Consider the following 27,867-nt stretch of genomic DNA (forward strand, 5'->3'; position numbering starts at 1 on the left):
CCTATTGCTACAGCTTGTGTGGGGCTGAGGACTAGTTTGGAAAGAAGGCACAGGCATGGCCTGCGGCCAGAAGCTGGACCAAGTTGTCACTGGATCCATAATTGATTCTGCCATGAGTTGGAGCTCTTACGGGGCAGGAACCCTAGACCCCTGAAAGCAGATGGAGGCATCCCAAAAAACTGAGGAATAGGAGTGGGAGTAGAGTGGGAGTGAAGAGAGGTCCGGAGGGAGACAGAGCAGAGAAACAGACAAAGGTCTAGAGATAAAACTCAATATGTCCTCACCACCTGTTTCACAATTTGAGTTAATATTTACTTCCAGGCTTCCCTGGTGGTGCAGTGGTTGAGAGTCCGCCTGCCGATGCAGGGGACATGGGTTCATGCCCCGGTCCGGGAAGATCCCACATGGCGTGGAGCGGCTGGGCCTGTGAGCCATGGCCGCTGAGCCTGCACGTCCGGAGCCTGTGCTCCGCAACGGGAGAGGCCACAACAGTGAGAGGCCTGCATACAGCAAAATATATATATGTATATATATATTTACTTCCTATCTCAATGTCTGTTCTTCATTTCAGAACTCACACCTATAAGAATCACTAATAAGGCTTACAATGCAGCTTCCTGCTGAGAACTCATCTTCTCATCAACATATATAAGTATCATTCAAAAGACCTCTGAACAGACAACCGAAGTTTCTGCTTTAGAAGCAAATAGTTGCCATAAACAGAGCATTTTCAACCTAGAAAGTAAAATCCAGAAGACTTCAAAAGGGATCATGTTGCTGCTAACAATGAAAATTTAATTCTGTTCCTAAAATCTCTAAAGGAAAATCCAGAAATGGTGACCATCTGTGTTTGCTTCTAATAGTCCAGATAAAAATACAAGTAAGTGCAAAATGATTTGGAACCAAGAAGCCTAATCAAAACATTTTCCTTAGGGCTTCCCTGGTGGCGCAGTGGTTGAGAATCTGCCTGCTAATGCAGGGCACACGGGTTCGCGCCCTGGTCTGGGAAGATCCCACATGCCGCGGGGCAACTAGGCCCGTGAGCCACAACTACTGAGCCTGCGCGTCTGGAGCCTGTGCTCCACAACAAGAGAGGCCGCGATAGTGAGAGGCCCGCGTACCGCAAAAAAAAAAAAAAAAAAAAGTATGTGAGATGGGCTTAAGAGTAAATCAAGGGTGGTGGGGAAAAGACAGAAAACTTACCCACTGTAAAGATACATGAGATGAGTTGTAATCACCCTGACCTTTCATCACATGGATGCCTCTGACACCTCAGACTCTCCTTCGTTTGATCTGGCCAAGTAAATGTCACCAAGTTCAATGAGAGCAACAAATTCTTTATCTTAAGGGCAGAATCACCCTTAAGCAGAGTATGAAGCTGGTCTCCCCACCTGCCCGTCTCCCGTTCTGTGTCCTTGCCTACACTTCCTGTCTAGTCTCTACCTGGAGACCGATGCTCCGTGTCCTCCTCTGGCTCCTGTCAGTGCCCTCAGGGGGCTCAAAGCCCAACCTTTCTTGGCAATGCTCTGTGTCCCAAATCATTCTTTCCTCCACCTGCAAACCCCAGCAAAACCCCTCAAGGCAAACTCATGTACCAGAAACTGAAAGCAACATGATGGACTGAGGTGACCCAGGTTCTCTCCTGCTACAAATACATAAAATGACAGATAAAATGTGAACACAGGGACTTCCCTGGTGGTCCAGTGGGTAGGACTCCGGGTTCCCAATGCAGGGGGCCCGGGTTCAATCCCTGGCCAGGGAACTAGATCCCACATGCATGCCGGCAACTAAGAGTTCGCATGTAGCAACTAAGAAGTCGGCATGTAGCAACTAAGAAGTCGGCATGCTGCAACTAAGAAGCCCACATGCAGCAACTAAGACCGGGTGCAGCCAAAATAAATAAATAAATAAATAAAAAATATGTGAACACAAAAGTTTCATTCATTGCTGAGCTCTAAAGAAAGGGCAGTCCCCAGCTACTGTACATAAAGAAGGGTGCCTCAGGGGTTCAAGGGGAGATGGACAGGGATTTAGGCTCTAGGGTCTGGGAGCTAGGATTTTTTTTTTTAACATCTTTATTGGAGTATAATTGCTTTACAATGGTGTGTTAGTTTCTGCTTTACAACAATGTGAATTAGCTATACATATATATATATCCCCATATCCCCTCCCTCTTGTGTCTCCCTCCCATCCTCCCTATCCCATCCCTCTAGGTGGTCACAAAGCACCAAGCTGATCTCCCTGTGCTATGCGGCTGCTCCCCACTAGCTATCGGTTTTATATTTGGTAGTGTCCACACAGTGGAGGGCTGGAACCAAGACCACAGCATAAACCTGGAACCATTTCAGGGGTTCCAGATCTCTGACAAGTGGACTTTAACACCAGGCACAAGACTAGGAAGCAGCAAGAAAGCTTGGCATCTCCCTGGGGTCCTTGAGAAATCACAATTCCTAAAACATACTATGCAAAAGGCTGTAAGATCTAAAGTTGTACTATCCAAGTACTGAAGAAACCTCCAGCCAAGAAACTAACCATAAAACTGGTCCCAAATCAGGAAAATTCCCATGGTCTTAGCAGAAGCAAATGCACTCTGAAGGGATGCTGCCTCAATCCTAGGCACACAGGACTGTCTTAGCAAAACAAACAAGCTTCCTGTGGAAGATTAGCTCACTGTCAAAATTTGCAGATGAAGTGCAGAAACTAACCACCGTGAGGGAGAGTCAGTCAACACAACAAAGAGAATTAGCACCCCCAAGGGCAGGAGATGATAGAACACTTTTTAAAGTGATCACTGAAAAGTGCATTCAAATGATTAGAGAAATAAAAGAGAATAGAAACAGCGCTGAAGGAAAGGAACAGTACAAATAAAAACTAGCAGATTTGGAAAAGGGTCAAATAAAACTTCTAGAAATGAAAAACATTGTCATTAAAGTTAAAAACTCAGTGGACAAGATTAAATACCAAATCGATTAAACAGATTATCCCAGTTGAAGAGAGTACTGGTGATCTGGCAGATAGAGCTAAGGAAATCACCACAATGCAACACAAAGAGTAAAAATCATGAGAGATCAAATTCCATCTGGCCAAATTCTAACAGAGCAAGCTGAATATTTTTCCATAAAATGGTTATAAATCATGAAAGTATGTAATGTTTACTCTCAAAGGATTATTTATATTTCTTTTAAAAATTTATTGTTCCAAGTGACTAGATTTTTAGCAGTAACAATTTAGAGAATATTAATTCCCTAACCAATTTAATTACGTGCCATCTTCCAGGTATTTACTTGATGAACCTTAGTGTAAGATCTGTCTTAGTTAATGATGAAAAGTCTCAAGTTGGTAAATGGAAGAAAGCCAGCTTTTGTTTTTTTGGTTGGTTTGTTTGCTTTTAAGTAACTCTTGTCTTTCCTATATGCATATATATGCTTCCTGTTGCTTTGCTTCATAGAGCACATATAATGAAGAGAAATTGCTGTGAAATGAGTCCCACTTTCTCAGTAATTTTCATTATAAAATCAGAAGTGTATATCTGTAGGAAAAGGTAACCCCAAAAGAGATTAAAACATCCTGTAAAACAGTTTATTGAGGATCAGGTTGGTCTTAATATACATAAAGGGAGTCAACTACAGTCATGTTTTGAAGAATCCCAAGAAAAATCTTTTCCAGCCAGTGCCTACTACCTGGGATTCCACTAAAATAATCTCAGCAAATGCCAAACAACAAGACATTATTATTTTTAACTTGGTGCAACTGAGCTTCTTGTCGTCTTTTCAACAGGTGATTTTACTGGGAAGGGGGAGAAACAAGAGATGGTTGGAGGGCTCTAGTCATCTAAAGATGAGGTACTCTAAACTAAAGATGCATGTGCTAAAAAAGGGAAACAGATACTGAAAGAGAGGAAGGAGAACTCCAAACTTTCCAAATAAAGCTCCATTCAGTCTCTCTAAATACATGCTGTGCTCTCTTTAATTCAAGTAAGGACTGGTTATGGGTCATTATCACACACAAAAGGAAAGTGGTTTAAAGGAGTGCTGTTTGGAACGCAGGTACAGCAATGGGCTCTGAAGCCAGAGTGACCTGTTTTGAAACTCAGCTAAGTCCCTTAATAGTTGTGTGATCTTCAGTCTGTTCTTCAACCTTTCTTCAGCTCAGTTTCTGCACTGGCAAGTTGGAAATGAAATGCCTTCACAGTTGTTGTGGGTATTCAATGAAAATGTGTTGAAAAGCGCTTAGTAGAACACCAGCACTAAGTAGCTGCTCAAAAAATTTAGCCATCCTCGTTACTGCAAGACATGGCATGATGTAGTTCCAGGGAGCCGGGCTTTGGATGCAAACCTGGACCCCTTCACTTACCAGATCCAGGACTTCACACACGAGTTACATGGTTTGAACCTCTTCAAGTCTCGGGTTCCTTATCCATAAAACTGAGATAGTAGCTGCCTTGTGGCACTGTTATGAAAATTAAATTATACCGCATGCATAGAGAATTTAGTATGGTGCCTGGCACATAGAAGTCCTTAATCAGTGGTGGGCACAATTTGCTAAAACCAGTTTAAGTGGCAGGGGATGTGTGATTAAGCACATTAAGTGCTTAGTGTCTTAAGACACTAAGAGGCAAATTTTAATCCATAATTCCCTTGAGGGCAGAAACATCTGTCTACTATATGCCTAGTCCTCCATATATTGAGGGCTAGCCCATACAAAAAGATGTGCTGGGGCTTCCCTGGTGGCGCAGTGGTTGAGAGTCCACCTGCCGATGCAGGGGACACAGGTTCGTGCCCCAGTCCAGGAAGATCCCACATGCCGCCGAGCGGCTGGGCCCGTGAGCCATGGCCGCTGAGCCTGTGTGTGCGGAGCCTGTGCTCCACGACGGGAGAGGCCACAACAGTGAGAGACCCGTGTACCACACACACACAAAAAAAAGATGTGCTGATCCACCTCACATAAAAAACACAACAAATTAAAATGACTATAAACATTTTCAAAATATGAACCTCTGCATAGGTGTTAAATTAAAATGGGAGCTCAATAGGGAACAGCTAGTAAGATGTTCGAAAATATAATGCATCTGTCTTCACATTATGCCAATTAACCTAATGCCCTTACTCCTTTAAAACTGTAACTGCCAATGACCAATGTGCCATCCAGTGAAAAGCTTTAGTTTCTTTTTTGCGTTTAATCATTTTAGGTATTTGTTTTCAGAAATTAAATAGAAAGATGTAAAATGAGGTGACCGTAATCTCGAAGGTTCCTTCTACTTTGATTTCTGTTATTTTCATTCAAAATATTAAAACTCAATCCTACAATAGACCATTAATTCTGAAATGACTCACTTAAGAATACTGGGTGATTCCCTAAACAAAGGAATTAGCAGAGTGAAAGGCTCTGCTTTATGATTCTATTTAAAAGAAGGTTAATGTGAGCTGATTGCTTTCAATGCCTCCGTAATTAAAAATATACTACAATCATAGCTTCTTGGAGATGGGTTAGAAACCTATTTAACTACTATAAATTACTAAAATTCTACTTAAGGATCTTATGGTTTGAGTTCCGTGGAGGAAGACAATTCTCTATTCACTACGGTACCTTTTTAAAAATTTATTCCATTAAGAAGTTCAATACAGCTTCTGTTGTAAAATTTTCAAATAGTAAAGCCCTAACTTTGCTCACAGCTGTGCTGCTATAATATACAGTAATAGAGCCTTTCCTGAATGAATAAGTTCAGAAGTTTCAAGATAAGGAGTGGATGTGTGAGTTGCAAAATCCCTGTACTTTAAGTATCTATCTCCATGACCCTGTGCGTATTTCATCCAAACCTAAATAAACCCAACCAAAAGTGTTCAATTAAAAAACAAAAATATTAAGGGATGGAGAGTGAGGAGAGACTTCATTGAAACGACTGCCAGTTATTTGGAGAACCACATTCCTCAGGAGTATTGTACACTTAGCCCAGTGCTTGGAGATAGACTTAGACTTGCTGAGTGAGTGATTCTGCTCCCTCCCTGATCCCGTTTCCCCTCAATATTACATTTAAGCTGCAATATTATTTGAATTGTAATTTTAAGAGTTAAAGCTCTTTTTTTTCTATTTCTGAATGAGATCACTAATAATAGTCTAACAGGATGAAATATGTTACATAGGGAGGAAAAATTACTTGTACTCTGCCCTCTGCCAACTAAAACATTGTCACTTGCCATCTGGTTCCAAAGGAATGACGTCACTAGCCACTGCCGTCACTGACCTTCAACACACCCTTAAAGGAGTTCAGGGTGGAGATGAGGAATGAGGCAGGCACTCTGTGCTCCGGGAAAAACTGGCAGAAGAGGCCTTCAGATAGTTAGATATTTTCAGGAGAAGACTTCATGAGCTCAATTGCTTGCATCTCCTTATATCTAGAAAAGCACTAAAATCATTGAGAGACAGCTGCTCCTTGCGACTAGGAGCAAGCCTCTGCCAAAATGTGTGCTTGACCACACGTACCCCCTTCACTAAAATCGATGTAATACTGACCTTCCCCCCTACCTCTTCAGAACAGTTCCTCAGAGCTATCTGTGAGGCCATATCCCAGGCTACAGTCCTCATTTTGCCCCCGATAAAACTTAATTCACAACTCTCACACTGTGCTTTTTAAATTTCAGTCAACACCTCTCATGTTTAGTGACTGGGGTTTGTGAATCAAACTGACAAAAAATTAACAGGGGAAAAGGTTTATTCACATGCACATGGAGGCTTCACAGAAAAGAAGTGAAAACCCAAAAAAGTGGCTAGGACTGGGGGCTTATATACCATTTTAACAAAGGGTGATACACTGTAGAAAAGTGAGCAGACTAAGGGGAGGAGTGGGGGCTTCTAGGGGTGGTAAATTGCTGGATGGTAAATATGTGGGCGAAACTAATGGAAGATAAGGGTTATTTTGGTGAGGTTTGTTTATACAGTCTTAAGTCAGTGCCATCTCCAGTGGTAAGAGCCTTCCCCGGTGATTAAGAGTTGTTCTCTTCCTGGTATGGGAGGGGGAGACAACTTTACAAATGAAATTTTATGCTCTGCTTTTAGGCAGAAAGGGAGAGGAAGGAGAGTTCCTCCGATGTCTGCTGTTTCCCAGTGGTCTTCAGCTCAAAATAAGTCTTATGCCAAAATGGCATGTACTGGGGCAGCACACTCACTTTAAAAACAACCGTGTAGCAATAAGTGAAGATAGTAGTGGCTTCATTCATTAGCCACTGGTCTGTGCTTTAAGCGCAAGTGTCATTTGAGAGGCTTAATTAGCAGGCTCAAGTCCTTTGTGATTCGCTAGGTTTTGACCCCAGTTCCTGGCAGCCTTCCTCTCCCATCCTCTTGACTTCATCTGATAATCTCTCACCTGCGGGAGTAAGGGGTGGGGGGGTGCGATGAGTGGTGAAAGATACCAACTGGCAAAAAGAACCTCCAGGCAAGTTGGAATCCACTGAGTTAGAGGTGAGTGTAAACAGGTAACCAAGAGGAAAGAGGCCAATATCAGATTGTCAAGTCCAGGTTACAGGGTCAAAGGAAAAGGGAACAAGGCCAAAGGTCAACAGAGAGTGGACTGAGTCACAGGCCCTTGTCTGCTGCCAGTATTGATGGCTGACTAAGGTATAAGTGGCCCCACTGTGCTCAAAAAACAAGGACCAAATGAACCCCACAGAGGTAACAGGTTTGCAAATATTATACACTCCCTCCTTATGGCAATAAAAAATGTGTTCTGAATATTCATATATTCTATGCATTAAATTTTTAAAGGCATGTTGTGCCTTCTAGTGCTACAAGGCAAAAGTTATTGGTGGTACAATTATAACACACACAATATGCACACACAGATATATACAAAATATGTGAACAATTCTTTAAAAAGACTGCTTTAGAGGGCTTCCCTGGTGGCGCGGTGGTTGAGAGTCCGCCTGCCGATGCAGGGGACGCGGGTTTGTGCCCCGGTCAGGGAGGATCCCACATGCCGCGGAGTGGCTGGGCCCGTGAGCCACGGCCGCTGGGCCTGCGCGTCCGGAGCCTGTGCTCCGCAACGGGAGAGACCACAAGAGTGAGAGGCCCGCGTACCGCAAAAAAAAAAAAAAAAGACTTCTTTAGAATGGAAATAATACAAATTATTCTGCAAAATGTCATTTTCCAACTTACATTCCAATCCTTACACCTATCCTATTAATTCAGCACTAAAAAAAAAAAAAAAAAAAAAAACCAGAAAATATAAATCATACCCCTAAAGCCCTACTCTACCAGACATCAAATTACATGGCATGATGATGCAGAATTATGGCACTTTCAAACAGCATTTGAGAGTGTGTCACAAGTGATGAAAAATGTAATTTATTTCTACTGACAGATATTAATTGCTCTGTGTTAGAAAATGTTTGAACCATTACCGATAAGCAAAAATGGTAACATAAATGCCTCAAAAACAACGGCAAGGGAAGAGGTGTAGTTCTAATCATAAAAACTCCCATAGCATAAGGAAAGGCAATTTCTCAAAGAGGACATCTATTATTAAAATTTGTAAGTCGTTGCCATGACACAGTAGGAAGAGGCTCAAATGTGAAGTCACTTCCAGCAGGTCTAAAGTGTTATTAATCTCTTATATAGCACTGGCTAATTGGGGTTTAGGATTTTACCCTGTTTCCTCAGCAAATTGTCTTTGTTAAGGCGAAACTGGATGGTTGCAGGGCAGCTTTCAGAACGAACAGGAGCGTATGTACAGAACAGATTATTCCTTTAAAATTGAAACCGAAATGGTCACAAATGAATTTCACTTGCAGTTTAGCAGGGCCGTGCTTTTCCCCTGTTACTACTAGGGCTACTATTACTGTTCGTTGATTTCAGTCTGTTACTTTAAAGATTATGAAATTGGGGCAGCAATGTTAGGTGATGCTGGCTTCCATAGCTTGTGTGGCAAACAGAAGTCATCAGAAATCTCATGAAACTCTGCTATCTTCAAGAGAATTCTAGGTGAGCTCCTTCGGTCTGCCAACTCCATTGCCGCCCAAAACCTATGTCAACAACCACACCCTTTTCATTATTAGAGTCTGTCTAATCTAATCCACACCTGTATAGCATTGCTTCCAACTCTCTGGTCTTGGGCACCATTCTGACACCTTGTGTCTAAATTCTGCCCCACATCCTTACATCTCTATTTCTGTCAATAGCACTGCTAGTCTCTTAAAAAGCTAGGCGGGATTTGTTGAATTATCATTGAATCCACCTTAACCCATCCTCTAAGACTCCTGATTAATCTGTTACCACCTTGCTATGCACATTATCATCTCTAATCACATAATTTTTTCCAGGGCCTTTCCAGACTCCTTCCAGTCCCATCCTGTACACAGACATCAGATCATTCTCCCTAAAACACTACTTTCACCACATCAGAACACTGTGTGCATACTCATTCTCTCCAATGCTTTGCCTCTGTAGCTGCAGAATAATTTCTAAATGCATTAGCTTGACATGTAAGGCCTTTTATGATCTGACCTCAGCCTACCTCTATGGACCAGGCTACCATCACTTTGCTAACTAATATTGTTCCCTCTAGCTAGTGTGATCTGTGAAATATAAACACAGAGTAGTTAAGCTTTCTTGCCTCTGGATTTTCACTCAGGCAAATTCCCTGTGAACTCACATCCTTGTTTCCCATTTTTTTAAATTTCAGATCAAATTCCAGGTTCTCTGCAAAACCATCCCAGCCCATAATGACTGTCTTCTTCTCCCTACTGCACTCATGCAGTTTGTATTACATCCTTCCTTGTACTGTCCAATCTCTGTAAGTGGGGCGTCCTGATTCCAACCAGATCACAAGCCCCCAAGGGCATAGACTATGTCAAATATTTCCAGAATCCCATAACCTATGCTCAATGAATGCCTGCTGACAGAGCTGTCTGATCAACTTCTTTAGCAAGTAGAATCCAAAGGAAAGGGAGAATGCCATGCTGGCCTACAGAGCAAAGCCACAGAACCAAAGGGATAAGGGACAATGACTGGAACCAGAATTTTAAGTAGAGGATAAGACAGAGCTGAATGAAACCATGTGGAAACATATACAAATTCAAACACAGCTAGACCAAAAGAGGAAGTCATGGTAAAAGCAAACAAGAGAGCAAGAGGATTTAATGGGCAAGAAAGTGGTAGAGTGGTGACCATTTTGCAGTGTATACAAGCACTGAATCACTACATTGTACACCTGAAACCGATACAATATTAGCTGTCAATTATATCTCAAAAAAAAAAATTTAATGAGCAAGAAAATAGAAAGTAGATCGTAAGGGTAGGATGAACCTGGAGCCATTCCAAAGCCAAAGTAGAAAATTAAGAAACGTCACCTACCTGACAAATACAGGACATGGCTCTCAGCAGTGACAGCACAGAAACATTTCTCAAGGACCTCGGGAATTGTTACCAGGTTTGGCCCTATGCTGAGTCACTAAGCAAGTCTCAACAATTTAAAGAGATTGAAATTATTTAAGTATGTTCTTTGACCACAGTGGAATTAAGCTAGAAATCAAAAAAGATACTAGAAAATCCAAAAATTTACTGTTTTGAAATTAAGTAATACCATTTGAAATAACCCTGGGTCAAAGACAAAATGACCATGGACATTTTTTAATATTTTCTGTAAATAATGAAAGTAAGACAAAGTAAAACATGTTGGATACAGCAAAAGCTCTGCTTAGAGGGAAATTTATGATTTTACATGTATATATTAGAAAAAGGACTGAAAATCAACTTTCTAAATAGCCATCTCAAGAACTTAGTAAAAGAATAAGTTAAACTCAAAGAAAGGTGAAGAAAGGAGATAACAAATATGAGGGCAGAAATTAAATGAAAAATAAACAACATATACCAGAGAAAAATCAACAGAGTCAAAATTAGTTATTTTAAAAGAACAGTAAACTTGAAGGACCATTAGCAAGACTGATTATGAACAAAGTTTACCAATATGGGGGAGTGATAAACAGTACATTAGTATAGATCCTACAGACGTTTTTTAAAGACGATATAAGAAATAACTTTATACCAATAAATTTTAAAATTTAAGTGAAATTAACTTTTAAAACGTAACTTACCAAAACTAACACTAGAAAAGATTAAGAAGCATAAATATCCCTAAAGCTATTAAAGAATTTTAAAATGCACATAAAGAAAATTCCAGGTCTAAGTAATTATAGCAATGAGATACAAAAAGGACAAAACATCATAGACAATTTGTTTACTCCAAAAATACAGTTAGTTTGATATCCAAAAATCAATATAATTCACCACCTTAGAAGAATAAAGGGGGAAAAAGCATAAATATCATTTCAACAGTTACAGAAAAGCACTTAATATGAAAGAAAAGCACTTAATTTTTAAAAAGTCTCAGCAAACGAAAAAGGAAACTTCTCTAATAAATAGAACCTCCTAAATCTGATAAAATGTATGAAAACTTAGACTAAACATCATTCTTAATGGTGAAATACTGAAGGCTTTCCCCTTGGGATTAAGAACAGAATAAAGTTGTCTGCTATCACTAATTCTATTCTATTTTGTACCAGAAGTATAAAAAAGTAAGGAAAAGGGCTATAACAGTGAAAAGAAAGAAATAAAACTGTCATTATTTGCAAGCAAAATGACACTGTATTTAGAAAATCCAAAATAAATCACAAAAACTATTTTAAGTGTTAGGGGAACCACTGACCAAAACCACTCACCCTGGCCAGGCAAAGACAGTAACAATTTGCATGTGTTATTTTATGACAGGAGATCCTGGTAAAGAACACGGAACTAACAAGCCACTGTCAAGTAGAAGAATACGGGAAAGGTCAAAAGGAGAGAGGAGACACCAGTCCACATGTCCTACCAACCTCCCAGAATCCACCTTGCTGGAATCCATCTTGGCTGAGCGGTTCCGCTTGCCACCAGAAAGGACCCTGAGTCAGAATGATTGGCCAGAGACAACCCGGAAACTAATCCCATCACCATAAAACTTGAGACTGCGAGCCACGTGGCAGAGCAGTCCTCCTGGGTTCCCTTACCCTCCTGCTCTCCACCCGGGTGCCTCTTCCCAATAAAGTCTCTTGCTTTTCAGCACGTGTGTCTCCTCAGACAATTCATTTCCAAGTGTTAGACAAGAGCCCACTCTTGGGTCCTGGAAGGGATCCCCCTTCCTGCAACCTATGTAACAGTTAAATTTAATACTGTTACAGAAAACAATGTCAAATATATAAAAATCAATTGTATTTCTAATAAATCAGCAACAAATAATTATTAAATTTAAAACAACAGTATTTATAACATCACCAAAAAAGCATAGAATACCTATGAATAAATCTAATAAGAGATATGCAAAATATATAAAACATAAGTGAGAAAAATTAAGAAAGACAAATAAATAGAGGGACATACCATGCTTATGTACTGACTCAATATTTTAAAGATTGGTCTATAGATTCAATTTGACCCCAATTAAAATCCCAGCAGGTGTTTTTGTGGAAATTGGGAAGTGGATTCTAAAATGTGCAGACAGTCTTAAAGAAGAACAAAATAAGCTGAAAGCTTTATCTTAACTGATGTCAAGATTTATGATAAAACTAAAATAAAGACAGTGTTTCACAAGGATAATAGACCAATGGAACAGAATAGAGCAGGCATAACTGGATTCACACATAGATAAACATCGAATTTAAGACAGAGGAAAATGATGAAATTTTCAAGAAATGGTACAGCATGGACTAGATATCCACATGGAGAAAAACTAATCTTGACTCCTACCTCATACCATAGACAAAAATCAATTACAGACGGATTGTAGCTTTAATAGCAGAAAATAAAACAATGAAGCTTCCAAAAGAAAACATGAGTCAGAATTGAATTGAAATGTAGGGCACCTAGTTGGTGTTGGTGAATTGGAGAGATGGTGTGGAAGAGACACCACGTATTTGGTGTCAGGGAAAAAAACACAAAACAAAAAACCTCGCACAGATAATGTTCTATTTCTTGATCTGGCTGCCGGTTACGTGGGTCTACTCAATTTGTAAGATTCATCAAGATGTCAACTTATGATTTGAGCACTCTTCTATATATATGCTATGTGTCCATAAAAAGTTTTTTTTTAATGTGCCCAGTGTATACCAGTGTGTGTGTCTGTGTAGCCACTCACTCTTCTGGGAGACACTGGGATGCTCAAGGGAAGAAAAGGATTTCCAAAGATTCAGACATTTCTGCTGCTTGGAGCTTAGGAGAATAGAGTGAGTAGCCTGGGTCTGTGAATGAACAAGAGAGGGATTCATCAGGAGGCTGACTGAGCCTTTGTAAAATTTCGTTTGGTGGGAGGGTAAGGGGGGACTCAACTGATAGTTATGCCCCACCATTTAATGTGAGAAATTAGAAATGTAAATAATCTCTAATCCAAAGTGGCTTTTAAATCCTCTGTTAATGGAAAATCCAATATCATGCAGACAGCACTACACAAAGAATAATTTCGCATTATAAACTGAGTAAAATTCATCAACTCAGTTTGGTTTTAAGAGCCTCCATTTTTTAGTGGTATCTTCGTAAGGCTGTTAGCTTAGCAGCACAGTGCACCAATTCAGGGGCCATCCGACCACGCTGATTTTTTTTAATTAAATTATAACAAGATTAATTTTTCAGTTTTCCCCACATAGAGCCATATATTGCACCTCGGCTTTAATACTGATTTCTTAAGTCAAGTAAGCAGTCTTTTCCCTAACCTATTACCTCTCCTTGAATTTAAACAAAAATGTCTCCATTTACATGGATGTATATCTCCTTTGCCTGGGCACTGTAGCAGGCAGAGACCTTGTTAATCTCTAGGCCACTGGGAGATGTTTGGTTAGAAAATCTGTTTTAATCAAGCTAACTTTGATTAAGAAATATCATCATAAATAACTGCAATGCCTAAATTCAAATCAAAGCACAGCAAAAAAAAAAAAAGGTCACACGGTGTTTGGAAAAATTCCGTCATTCTCTCATCACACTTTACAGGGAGCTAACTGCGTGTAAGGAACTGAGCCAGATGCTGGAGTCATGGAGATGAATAAGGCAATGATAAGGAGGAGTCCTGGCTCGCAAATTGTTCAGGGACCAGTGGAGAAGGGCGACGTAACACGCGCTATGGCAAAGTCACGTACTGCTATTGCAGCCCGAGAGGGGGAAGGCTCAATGCTGAGAGTGTCAGGACCAATTTGACAGAAGGGATGATGCCACTGTGAGTCTTAAAGAGAATAAAGTTGATGGGAACCGGGAGGGTATTCTAGGCACATACAAATGACGTGGCAACAGCTCATGCCATCAAGAAAACTCTCAAAAGTTCTCTACGCCCGACGTGCATGCGGGAGGCTGGTGGAAGATGAAGTTGGAAAGAAAGGCCATGAAAGTGAGAAGCTCCTGAAGGAGTTTCATTAGAAACAGTTTTGCGGTTTTAGGACATTGCTGGCAGAGTTATGAAGGGCAGACTGGGAGGGCGCTCAGGAGACCTAATCTACAAGGCTGCCGGGGTCTGCGTGAAACATACGGTGCTTAAATCAGGAATGACCAGGCGAGGAGGACCAGATTCAAGAGACTCTAAGAAGGTCAAACCTGTGCAAATTAGCCCTGATTGAGTGTGGAGAATGAGGGACATGGAAAAGTCTAGGCTGACTCTAACGATGACAGGATTAAAATGATGGGAGAGGTAATGTGGAGGGGATTAGAAAGGAATGGGGCAGGGACAGGTCGTGTCCCGAACTTCCACGCCAGCTGGCAGAAGCCACAGACTCCCCCTCTGGCCCCCACCCACCAGCACGCATCACTCCTGGGTTTCTGGCTCCATGGGACACTGAGACAAGGAATGAGTGAGGAAAACTAAGTATACAGAGGCAATTCAGAATTTGAGGAATTGTTTTGAACATGTGCATGTAGGGTGCCTGTGAGAAATCAAGGTAGAAATTGCAAGTAGTCAGAAATAGGACCCTTAGTCTAAGACAAGTGGTTGAACCTAGAAACAAATTCCACGTCCTGTCCGTAAGGATGCATTAAGGGCGTTTCCTAGCAAGGGATACATAATAATGAAAAATGAAAGTCCTTCGGTCACTTTAAGGAAAAGTCACAATTTTTGTTATTTTTATGGGCAATGGCCTTTACTGTAAACTGTGATGTTCACTGCTCCCTAATTCCAGGTACTAAATAAAGTTCCTCATTTCTGACTTGGAGATCGTCTCAAACTAATTCCTATCTCCTTACATAGATATTGCTATTAACCACTAGCCTCTTCAGGCACTTTGTACTTTATAAAAGTGTTTTCACATTCATTTTCATTAATGTTCCATTATGATGAAAATGCTAAATAACCATAATCGTGCTTTTAAATTATAACCTAAGGGTGAACCTGGGAATAAAGTCTAAAGAGAATTTGATGATTCTCTCAACTAATTTCTAAAAATTAAACAGCCAACCTGCCTCACAAATGAAAAATTGCCTTATATCCATCTACCTACTACAGAAACTTTTTATTCCTTTGTCCCTTCTGTCTGAGGCTTGCTCAGAAAATAAAAACCCCTGAGGGGTGAACTCATCCATCTAAACGCTATCGAGTGCTGTCGTAATTAGATCTGGAACTCTGTTTAAGTTAGCAAACGTTACCAAATTGAAAATGTAATAAATCTCAAACATGCGAGGATGGAAAGCACCAGAGAAAACATTTGACCATTTGTTAGTAATGGTGCTTATTGGTTCCTTTTAAGTTTTTGTCCTGGGTGGCTAATCTTCTTGTCTCCTAGAATAATGACAGCCCACCCCATTCATTCCCAAATTAGATGAAATCATTGAGAACTTCGGTGCCAGTGAGGGGTAAAAGATGGTATTCTTTTATTTAATTGAGAAAAACAGTCATTGTTCCCTTTTGCTCCTAATACATTCCTGGGCTAGTCTGACATGGGAACTGTCTATGCATTCAATTGGATCTTTTTGGTAGTTTTACAGTTACAGAGGAATAGTCATTCATTTTCAGACTGCAAAATTTTTATCTCATACGAAAAACAATTTTAGAATTCTGAACTATCATTTCCTTCGAATCCCTCACTAAGTACAGTTTAAATCAATTTTCTTGCTATGATTTTTTGGTGTTCAATTTCTCTACAGAATGACTCTGCCTCTGTTTTTGATCTGAGATGTTAATGCATTTTTACCTTTCCTGCTGCTGTGCACACAAGGTTTATAACACTGCGCTAGGGACAATGTCTGGAGGAAGATCATTGCGCTGATGTGAGTTCAGTGCCTTGCATTTGGCCTTAGCTTTTTGTTGTTGGTGGTGGTGGTGGCTTTTTTTGTCTTATAAATGAATTTATTTCTTAAATTTATATAACATCGCGGCCCTGTAGGTAGATTTTTTTCTTATTAGTTATCTATTTTATACATATTAGTGTATATATGTCAATCCCAATCTCCCAGTTCATCCCACCACCACCACCACCCCCTCCCTTGTTTCCCCCCCCGTGGTGTCCATATGTTTGTTCTCTACATCTGTGTCTCTATTTCCACCTTACAAACTGGTTCATCCGTACCATTTTTCTAGATTCCATATATATGTGTTAATATGGCCTTAGCTTTATATAAAATAGAAACGGAATCACTCCAACACATTTAGGCTGTAGGCAACTGTAAAGTCTGATTAGGGAAAACTCTAATCATGGGGAAAACTCTAAACTTGGGGGCAAAGGACCTTGTTCACAGGCTGTGATACCTTGGAAAGAAATCGCTGTCATTTATTGAATGCCTTCTGGCTTGCTGAAGACTGCAAGACACTAAACCTTTCTGCACTTTGGTCTTTGGCTCTGTAAAATGGAAATTATGATTTCCATTTATGAATAATATGATTTCCACTTAGGAATAATACCTACTCCTCAGTGTTTGTTCCATGAAACAAGTGAGGTAATTAGAGGTACAGGTGCTAACCAAAGGTTTTTCATTTCTACTTCTTCATGTCCTCTTCCTGTACTTGCTCCTTAAGAGTCAGGTTTGGCCCTTCTCTTCTCAATCTGTGGGTCCTTCCTGGACATCTTCTCCTTTACCTTGGCTTCAGCCCTCACCTATTGGCTGATGACCCCCAGATCTCCATCTGCAAGGGGAGTCTTTCCCTTTCCAGCTGATCCATGCACACCTCCACCAAATGCCAGGTAGGTCCCTCTAACTCACCGGGTACAGCCTTTCTCTCCTCCTGAGCACATTCCCTGAGAGTTACTGACACCAACCATCCCCCTTGTTACCCAGGCCAAATACTCAGTGTCCCCTTGGATCCCACTGACTCTCTCCCACCTTCCCAGATGGTCTCAGGTCGTATTGCCTATCTCCTACGTACTTCTCAAATTTGTCCTCTCCTCTCTATCCCACTGCCAAAGGCTATCAAGTCCACCATCATTTCTCTCCTTGTCTACAACAGGCCTTCTAGATTCCCCTATTTCCAAGAAATCCTCCTCTGATGTCCTGCCCATAACCTCGTAGCCCAACCCAGAGGTCTAGGGCAGCTTCGCTGGACAGTTCCCATACACTCCCAGGCCTTCCTGCCTCAAGTTCCCGAGTCTCTGCCCTAGGCCTTTCTCTGGCCACAGAAGCTTGTTCAGCCTGAGTGTGGGACAGGCCAGAGTACTCAGTGAAACGTGGTTTTTATTATGGCATTTTTAAGGGAATGAAACCTTGCCCAACTTCACAGAAACAATTTGGTATTATCATCTACTTGTATAAATTAAGAATAAATGGATAGCTTTAAACCAACAAAGCTCAAAAGTACTCTATACATATTTTCTCTTTATCTTTATCCCCATTGTGATAGCATGCTGCATGGTGATTTGCAATAAAGATTATATCTTTTTTCAAGAACAACTAGGATAACTGAGAAGAATAAAAGTAGAGTTCATAGAAAAAATAGCCACAGTGTACAAAGGAGTCACAGCACATTATATGAGTGGAGAAATACCTCTCCCCTGTCTGGTAGTACCAAGTAGTAGTAGTAATTCTGCCAGACACCGTATTAAACACATTTAGGCAGAAATGGCCTTGTTCTCGGGTACTGTGCTGCTACTTTCTAAATAGGCAAAATTGACATGGAGCCCTAGGAGATGACTTAGTACCAAGGAGGAACAAATTGTCCACGCTCACAACATAAACACATTTGGTATTTATGCGCAGTAAATAGAGTTTGGTCATGGAAATGGAGAAGGAAATTTTTCTTCTTCCTCGAGGAAAATGTCTTGATAAAGATATAATTACAATTACCCGAAGTAAATGTGTAAGTGCTAAGCTATTAGTATACAAGAGAGAAAATGGAGTTGCCCCACCGATTAGCAAAGTGTGGTACATAGTAAGTGCTCAGTAAATGTTTATTGAAGAAATGAAAGTGGTGTTCTAGAAAAGAGGGTGGGTTCATAAGTCTAAGGGAAGGGGAAGGAAATTCAGACGCAGTGACGGGCTTGGGATGCAAGAGCTTAAGTCCTAGGATATTCAAATAACTATTAAAAAATGGGATTTGGCCATTTGATAAATAAACTAAAGGTCAACCTCAAAAATATCCACCTTCTTCAAGGTTCCCAAACCCTGAAAAAAGTAGGTTTGGTTGCTGAAGACTCATCCCAGCCTGGTATATACTAAAGACCCATTATTATGCCACATTGCGGAAGAGGAAAATCTCCTTGCTAGTAATAATAACTCCTACCACCTACAAAACAAAAAGAGCTCAAATCAACCATTCTCATTTACAAAGAGAATATGAAATCCTGAAAAATGGAACAGGGAAAAACGGAACTCCTCAAAATCTCTCAGATAAGTCAGCATGGACTGTGATATGTCAACACTCTTCACTAAAGGAAGACAGGTCGAAGCACTTACACACGAAAGCCTCCCTCCCCTGGACTCCTGGCATCAGTGCCCTACAACTGCATGAGGTTGTCACCTCTTAGCCAGTGTAGGCCAGCATGGCAATTTCTAGAAATCATTAGCCATTGATATACCCTTTGACTCTGGGAAAACTGGTTTCTCCTCTTTTTCCCCCTTTTGTAAAACTAGGGAAATGCTCTTTACCTAATTCTGAGGATTTGTAGATGAGGCCTATAAAATATCAGATTAAAATCCATAGTTGAGATGTTCTAAAGCATCTAAAGTATCAGAATCGTACCATTACCCAGTGTTTGGAATTTGTCACCCTTAATTTCAATTGTCACCACAAATGTAGGCATAATGGACCTACACACACACACACACACATACACACTCAACACTGAGTGCTACTCTGAGCAGGATACTCTGCTGGGTGCTTGTCTGTGTATCACGTGTGAATAATGGCCGAGGAGCTGCTGATAGTCTAATGGACCAAGTCCCCATCCTCGTTTTATTTCACCACAGGGCTGGCAATAGGAAGAGGAAGTTGGGGAGGGCGGAAGGGTAGTAAATTCCACGGCTACTTCTTCCTGTCACACTGTCACCTCCCACCATCAGCATCTCACAGACATTCCTGATATCAGACCCCTCCCGAACCAAGTCTAGGTCTGGGCCCTACTTCAGAACCTATGATGAAACGCCCGGCCCGGGTAACCCAATTTTAGTTTCTCCCTGAAAAGTAGAAGAACTACACTTCAGAAACTCCCCATTGGTTTGGATCCACATTTCTCTATGATAAGGTAACAGAGAAGTTCAGAGCTAACTTCAGAGGCAGCGGAATCAAGGGAATGCCGTGAAATTTGTCTGGGTCCTTGATGGGCACGGAAGGAGAGAGGAGCTACTTAGAAGTAATAGGCAGCATCTATGAAAAGGGAGTTTGGCAAGCCAAAGCCTCAAGGCAGGGGAAAAAAATCAAGATGAGACACTCCATACATCATTCTCTTTCAGAGGATCAACTGCTACAAGAACCTCAGTCTGGACCTCAGTGTCCCCACCCCTATAATTCCAGGTCCAGCCCCTCAACCTCTGCCTTTCTCCTCAGACCCAAACCCCATGGGATCCCCAACCTCAAGACTCTGGCCGACACCAAGAATTTGACCTGGGGCAGCTCTGCATCCCTGGGCACCAGGGTAACGCGAGTTCCTGGCATTCAATATGGAACTTCTAGATCATTTCCCACCAGGAGCATTACGGTACGCTGCAGCTACCTCCATGGCGCCACGAGTACAAAGCCAGAATTAAGACGCGTTATGGGTTAGATAGAACTGTACGGGCTACTTGTACGGAAAATGTGATGCAATTACCAAAATACCTACTTAAAACAAATTTCTGCAGTAAAATCTTCCAAAGGTTTGGAAATATCTACACAATTCAACAGCTCACACACTTCTCCTTCTGAAAACAAAGAGTATCTTCACATCCCAACCCTCAGCTACATGAAAAATAGCCCCCAAGAGAAGTTTACTGCCTCAACCTGACATCAGCTGGAAAAGAATGCCTTTCTCACAGTGCTGCTCCATCCAATGTACAAAGTGTGTAAGAGGGCAGGATATGAACAGGATCTTTTCTAGAAAGGGCTAGGTTCTTACTCCTCTCAACCTGATATAAACATCTTACTGGTATTCAGCCAGCCTCTAATTTCTCAATATCCCAGCTGAAAGTGAGAGTATATACAGGCGTACCTCATTTTACCGTGCTTTGCAGATACTGCACTTTTTACAGATTGAAGGTCAGTGGCAACCCTGCGTTGTCAGACGATGGTTAGCATTTTTTCGACAATAAAGTATTTTTTAATTAAGGCATATACACTGGATTTTTTTAGACATAATGGTATTGCACCCTTAGCAGACCACAGTATAATGTAAACATAACTTTTATATGCACTGAGAAATCAAAATATTTGTGTGACTTGCTTTATTGTGTTATTTGCGTCATTGTGGCAGTCTGCAACAAAACCCACAATTGCTCCAAAGTATGCCTGTATTCCTAAACTAATTTTTATTACTAGAATTTGAATAGCACAATAAAACCTCAAGGGATTACTAAGACCCTGCTTTGTGAAGTCATCTTGGTGCCTTCTTACATACTTTCCTCCGGTACAGGACATCCTTAGTGGGTGAGACTTGGGAGAGCACATTTGGAAAACATGCTTCCTGTTTTTATCTTGAGTCTCTTGGGACTGCGAACCGTGCAAGTGCCTGAGCTGGCTCATCAGCTGAACCAAAGAAGCTCAAGTGTCCATGTCCCTCTGAGGATGGACCGCAGTAGTGCTTCATGCTTGGGGCGACGCAGCAAACCATGTGCAGTTTGTAGCCATTAGAAAAATTCAAGAGCATGACTGCCCAAGGGCAGTCACCCAGCAAGGTCATAATATTCAGACACCCATTCCCGGCACTGCATCTGCTCCCTATCATTAATCAGGAGTCTAAACATCACACGTTCCTTGGAAACAATCAGTGAACGATACTGGGAGCAAGCTAGGAACTGCATCAAGGGTACTAATCCGTGTGTGCACACGTGCACGCCCACACATGGAAACAGAAAGAGAATCACATCCTTCAAAATAAAACAAGTCTTGGGAATTCACTGGCGGTCCAGTGGTTAGGACTCTGCCCTTTCACTGCAAGGGGCTCAGGTTTGAAGAGAAAACAGGTCTTGTCTTTGCTTACATTTTAATACTCTGCTTTTAAAAAGTATTTATAATTATCAATACCGCATAAACCATAGCGATAACAGACCGGGATATTTTCTCTACAGATTTCCCAATATTCTAAGGAGCCCTAAACCCACTATACTTCCTGTGTTCCAAGGGGTCTAAAAAACACTAATTTTTTTTCATGTAAAAAATTATTTAAAATATCAACGAATACAATCAATCCTAAAACACTATACAATATTTCAAAGCAATCATCATTACAGCTTTGCTCAGAGAGGAGAGAATAGCTAGGTAACAGCCTCTAAAACCTATCTCAAGGCACCACTCAGGTGGAAAGTGCAAGGAAAACATACGCTGGTCAGTTAAGCTGGCATTTAAATGCAGCACTAAAAATGCATTTCACGCCCAACTTCATCAATCACCAACCAATCTTACTTTGCATCTTGGCTACCAAAAGAAAATGGGATTTGTTTCCCTGAAGAAATATGTCACTGCTCTGCTTGAATTATTAAGCTTTATTATTACAGAGAGAAACTGAGTCGGAAAAAAAGAAGAAACAAGAAAAAGAAATAAAATTAGACCCAGGTTGCCATCTACAGACTGTTATCAGCACTGCTCACTCATGAAGCATTAGATATCAGAGTATCAGTAAATATCAGCAGTAAAATAAAAGGATAAATGTATGACTACAATCGTAATGATAAAAATCAAGATAGCCTACAAAGTCTCCTTTTTTCCAATTAACGTGAGAACACTAAAGAACACTGGTCAAAAATTTGCACAATTTAACATACGCTAGAAAGGAATCATCGATATGCATCCTAACTCTTAAAATTTAACACTTAGAAATAAAATTGAATACATTACTTAATTCCAAATTTTTAATATTTTTAAGCAGCAAAGACTGTTTCATCTCTATAATCAAATTCTTGCATTTTTTATGCCATATTTGTATATATTGAGAAATGATTACCACAGTAAGTCTAGTCAACATCTGTCCCCACACATGGTTACAAAACGCTTTTTCTTGTAATATCTTTTAAGCTCTACTCTCAGCAACTTTCAAATGTGCAATACACTATTAAATTCTTGCACTTTTGATTCACTGACTCACCATACACCTTCCCTTTCATTTTGCTTCAAGTCCTTATTGCTTTTCCCTTTCTAAGGAATAAGAGCCCTCTGGAGGCATGAATGTCCAAAATCGCGCACTTGGTTCTAATTACTAAAACAGATGTCATTAAAGCAAAAAGCAACTGCAATAATAAATGAATATGGAGGCTAAAGGAGTAATAAAAAAGAGAGAGAGATAAAGACAGATACTTTTGACAACATAACACAGAAAATTTCTATAGCCAAAGACATCTGGAGGGAGATCTGATAAGGAGAAATAGCTCAATTTTCAAAAGTAGGGATTTAAGCTAATAAACTTATCAAGTGATGATTTAATCTCATAAACTACACAAAACCTTGTTTTCATTTTCCCTGGGAAAATTGTTTTTGGAAGCCAAGATTCATTTTCCAGGTCATATGTTCTCTCCATCAAGATGAAAAGATACAAAATGCTTCGTCTAAACTCTTATATATGCTTCTAGATCTGTGGTATAAGCCTCTTACTGGGGAAAAAAAAAAAATTCCCCAAACCTTCATGTGAAAGACAGCAGCCGTAGTTCTATGTTAACACTGAGATACAGCAGTGAAAAACCTATCATCTGCACATTATAAAACTAGATTGCAAAATGTACACTTAACATGGACAATTAAAACAACTGCAGGATTCTCTAAAGACACAGTAAGAACAGCTGAGGGCTTCTACCTTTTCTTAGCACTTTAAAAATGTGACTTGTTTCCGTGGTCAACATGTTTTTGTTACTTTGACCCCCACAGATACAACTATTGTTGAAAACTATTTGTGAATTTCTATAAAAACAAAAACACTGATGGGGGGGTGGGATGAATTGGGAGATTGCAATTGACATACATACACTATTATGTATAAAATAGATAACCAATAAGAACCTGCTGTATAAAAAATAAAATAAAATTCAAAAAGAAATAGAGAAAAAAAAGTAAGTAAAAAGAGTGGATATATGTATATGTATAACTGATAAACTTTGCTGTACAGCAGAAACTAATGCAACATTGTAAATCAACTATACTCTAATAAAAATTTTTTAAAAAACACTGATAATTCAACTTTTTAATAAAGTTTACTTTCCTGTGAAACACGGAAATGCTGATTCAGCTTCTTGTGTTCCCAAGTTTCCACGAATGAAATCACCTGAAGAGATGATGGTCCCCTTTCTTTTGAGGGACAACTACTGAATCTAACTAAAGACTTTCAAAAAATATATTGGAAGTAGGAGTTGGTATTTTCATAAGCTAGTAAGAGCCTTGCAGAAAATAAAAAAGTAGCACTTTATAAGAGCCTTTAATCAAAAATAATTCATGAAGAGTTTAACATGAGTCCTGTTTCTTAGTGGGTTTTAAAGTATTACAGAGACTTATCTATTTTGTAACTTCCATCATTCATCCATCAATATTTATTAAGCGTCTCATCTGTCAGACCTGTGCTAATTGTTGGGGACTGAAAACAAAAAAAACAGTAAGACACAGCTCACGGCCTTGGGAGTTTCACAATCTAGTATACACTGATTAAAATAAACCCTCTATTCTTTTTTTTTAATATTTATTTATTTATTTGGCTGCACTGGGTCTTCGTTGTGGCATGCGGGACCTAGTTCCCTGACCAGGGATCAAACCCAGGTCTCCTGCATTGGGAACGCTGAGTCTTAACCACTGGACCACCAGGTTAGTCCCAACCCTCTATTATTTTTAATGCTCATGGCATGGCATGCTTTTCCAGCCTAGCTTTTTCCTTTGGTGCCTACCATACAACAAGCATTCAATAAACATCCTTTGACTGCATTTTACTGGCCTCCCTGTTTCAGAGTCACCAGAAAGGATTGCACAGACTTAAAGGCAAAAGCAAAACTTTGAAGATAAGTCTTAATATGAGCCCACATGTTGAAGAATGCTAACGGGGCTAAAAGAAGTTAAGTGACTTGCCCGAAGTCGAGAGCAGAACTGGGACAAGAATCTAGGATTCTCAACTTCCAGCTAATCTCCACCATTTAAATCTCTGAAGATTTTAAAACCCCTCCACTTTCTTCTCTATGGAATTGGCTCCTTCCATTTCACCTGTTCTTTTAACTTAGTCTCACACATTTTTCTTCTGAAACTTTAATCATCTGAGCAGCATCTTCTAAACACTCACACAAGTTCATGGTGTCTCCTCAGCTGTGAAGCCCACTTGAGCTGTAATTCTAATGTGACACTTCATGTGGACTTTGAAGTGAGCTGGAGCTCCCAGCTGGAAGCCAAGCTCTGGCCATGAATCTGAAACTTGATCCCATTCATCCTTTCCAGGGCAGCCTGGCATGTCTTCCAGTGGGGGTAAGTGGATCCCAGGGGGAGGGAGAAGCCGTCACTCCTCCAGCCTTGTCCCAGCCAGCCCCCGGCCCACAGCATCACTCCACCCTTGTGCGCTCGCCCCACTGAGACCATGCTCCGAGTGAAGCCGAAAAGAGCTTGTCTTCACAAAAAACTAACATGAAAAGTTCACAATTCTTTTGGCACTCACCCTTAGTTTATCACACTTTTACCTTGAAATCTTGTAGTAATGCAAAATGTTTTAAATTATTTTATACCATCTCTCGCCTGGTCATGCAAGACACGTAACTAACTTGGTACATATTGTTTATTGGTAAAGTTGTGTGTGTGTGTGTGTTCTCTTGGATATCAGTAAAATCGGTGAAATATCTTTTTGGAAAAAGTGATCTGTGACTAAAAGCAATTCGTAATGAATGTGAACAAGGGTTGTATATACACAAATAAGAGAGATCAACAGTGGTTGGCAAAAATGTTAATCGAGCCCTTTTAGCTGGAACACAGGATGGTAAAAGTTACCTTTTCCAATACGACCACTCAAGACATATTTTACCTCAAAACACGTGTCCTTGGGACTTCCCTGGTGGTGCAGTGGTTAAGAATCCGCCTGCCAATGCAGGGGACACGGGTTCGATCCCTGATCCAGGAATATCCCACATGCCGCGGAGCAACTAAACCCATTTGCCACAACTACTGAGCCTGTGCTCTAGAGCCCACAAGCCACAACTACTGAGCCCATATGCCACAACTACTGAAGACTGTGCGCCTAGAGCCTGCGCTCTACAACAAGAGAAGCCACTGCAATGAGAAGCCCACGCACCGCAACGAAGAGTAGCCCCCGCTCGCCACAACTAGAGAAAGTCCATGCGCAGCAACAAAGACCCAAAGCAGCCAAAAAAATTTTTTTTGATAAAAAATTTAAAAAGCACATGTCCTCGTAGCAGAATCTCTAATTACAAATAGAAATTAAGCATGAAAAACAGCAGCATCTCTCACACGCAGAAAGTCTTCTTTGAAAACTCTCATATAGGACAATAAGGAGTCTTTTCTGTAGGCCCAGGAAAACAAATGGATCTATTTACAAATTAAAATTGTATCACAGCCTTAAGATAATGATAATCGATAATAACAATATAATAACAACAAACTTACCACTGTTTGGAATTGTTTGCGGCGAACTCTTTAACTTTACATTCTGTTTCCCTTTCGTGGGTTTTTCTGAATTCACATCTTCTTTTTTCCCTTTCCTCTTTGGAGGCTGAGGAGATGAGTTGTCGCTGGATCCGACTGTTGACTTAGATTGGCGATCATTTCCCTACATGGCAAAAGATTAGACCCTTACTATCGGCTGATGAACTCCCTAAGCGATTAGTATTCAGTACAAGTCACTAACTAGTGGTAAAAAGGGCAGGGGCGGGAGATGGGGGTATTGTACTGATTCTGCTGCTGTCCACTACCTACGTTAACTCTTCTTGGTGACAGAGGAAGGGTCTATCAGAGGAAGGAGAATAAAAATAATAGCACTTGACAATAGTTGAGTACTTAATTGTACCAGGTGTTCTATGAAATTGTCTCACTCAGTCCTCATAACCTGAGAGACAGGTACTGTTATCACCCCATTATATACACAAGCAAATGAGGCTTAGTGGTTAAGTCTGCCCAAGGTCAGCCAGCCAGCAAGGAGCAGAGCAGGTCCGCTGTCTTAACCTTCCTCTCCCTCCTGCACCTTTCAGAAGAATCAGCAGCCAGCAATTGGATGAGGAATAATGACAAACCCGTTTGATCAGTTAATCTAGAAATACCTTCTTAACTGGTCGTCACTGTGAGTGTATCGGTATCATCATACAAGCACTGTGCTTGTAGAAATCCTCTGATATTGACTCATCTGTTGGTGACTGCCATGGTCTCTATGAATCACAAACCCAGAGCAACACAGACACAAGCAGCTCAAGACCACATGCCCTTCATTCCTGCAAGGCGGCCCCCAATGATCACACTTTTGGTGGTTGCCTCTGATTCCCGTGTGCCTCTCGAAACGAAGACCTTGCATCTGCAAAGTGAGCTTCTCAGCACGAAGGTGAGGTTGAGTTCAGTGGCTCCTGTCACTGGCCCATATACAGCTCCTGGGGAGCCACACAGAATCACTACAGTGGTGGCTACTGTACCCAAGGAACAGCTGTGCTGATACTCAGCCACTGCTTGGCCATTGCGAGAAGCACCCTCCTAACAAGACAGCCTTGGCCTTCAGACGCTCAGATGCTACACTTACCTGAGTGTGTAAGGCGTGAGGCTGCAGGTAGTAGAAAGAATGCACGTTTTAGAGACCCAAAATACCCATGTCAGGGCCACTGCACTGCCACTAACCACCTATGGGACCTTGTGGTAACTAACTCCTACCTTCTTTGAGCCTGAATCCTTATCAATTGAATGGGGTCGATGTGCCTGCCGTGAGGTCCATCATTAGGATGAAATGGTAACGTTTATAAAGTAATGAGTACAGTGCCTGGCATGTAGTTTTGTTCAAAGACTATCAGAGTGCTTCCTTCAAGAGCAGAGAGTTAATATCTTTTTCTTAAAAATCACACCAAACTCACACAATATTGGGTGCAATCTTTATGCAACATCTGTAGTATGCTAGTATCTGAAAATAAGTGTAGCAATATTAAACAAACAAATCTGCCTAGAAACCTACTATAACTGCCCATTTTAAACATTTATATATTCAGTCATCCAGAAGCATTTAAATAGTTTTAGCTATCACCCAATTAAGAATAGAAAAATTCACAGCCTTACAAATGAAGTTATTTATGCTATTTTGTCATAGCCTACAAGAAAATGAA

The 27,867-nt window shown here is 40.7% G+C and overlaps 1 protein-coding gene across 1 annotated transcript in view; it reads right to left on the bottom strand.

Annotated features, from left to right (window-relative positions):
• The window catches only part of DCDC2 (doublecortin domain containing 2), a 160,804-nt gene that overhangs the window by 69,070 nt on the left and 63,867 nt on the right, over positions 1 to 27,867 (bottom strand). Inside the window, exon 7 of the mRNA XM_060023561.2 lies at positions 26,180 to 26,342. Within this exon, the coding sequence (XP_059879544.1) occupies positions 26,180 to 26,342 (163 nt within the window). The remainder of the gene's footprint in view (positions 1 to 26,179; positions 26,343 to 27,867) is intronic.

This window comes from Delphinus delphis, chromosome 10 (assembly GCF_949987515.2).
Source record: "Delphinus delphis chromosome 10, mDelDel1.2, whole genome shotgun sequence".
NCBI classification, from domain to species: domain Eukaryota; kingdom Metazoa; phylum Chordata; class Mammalia; order Artiodactyla; family Delphinidae; genus Delphinus; species Delphinus delphis.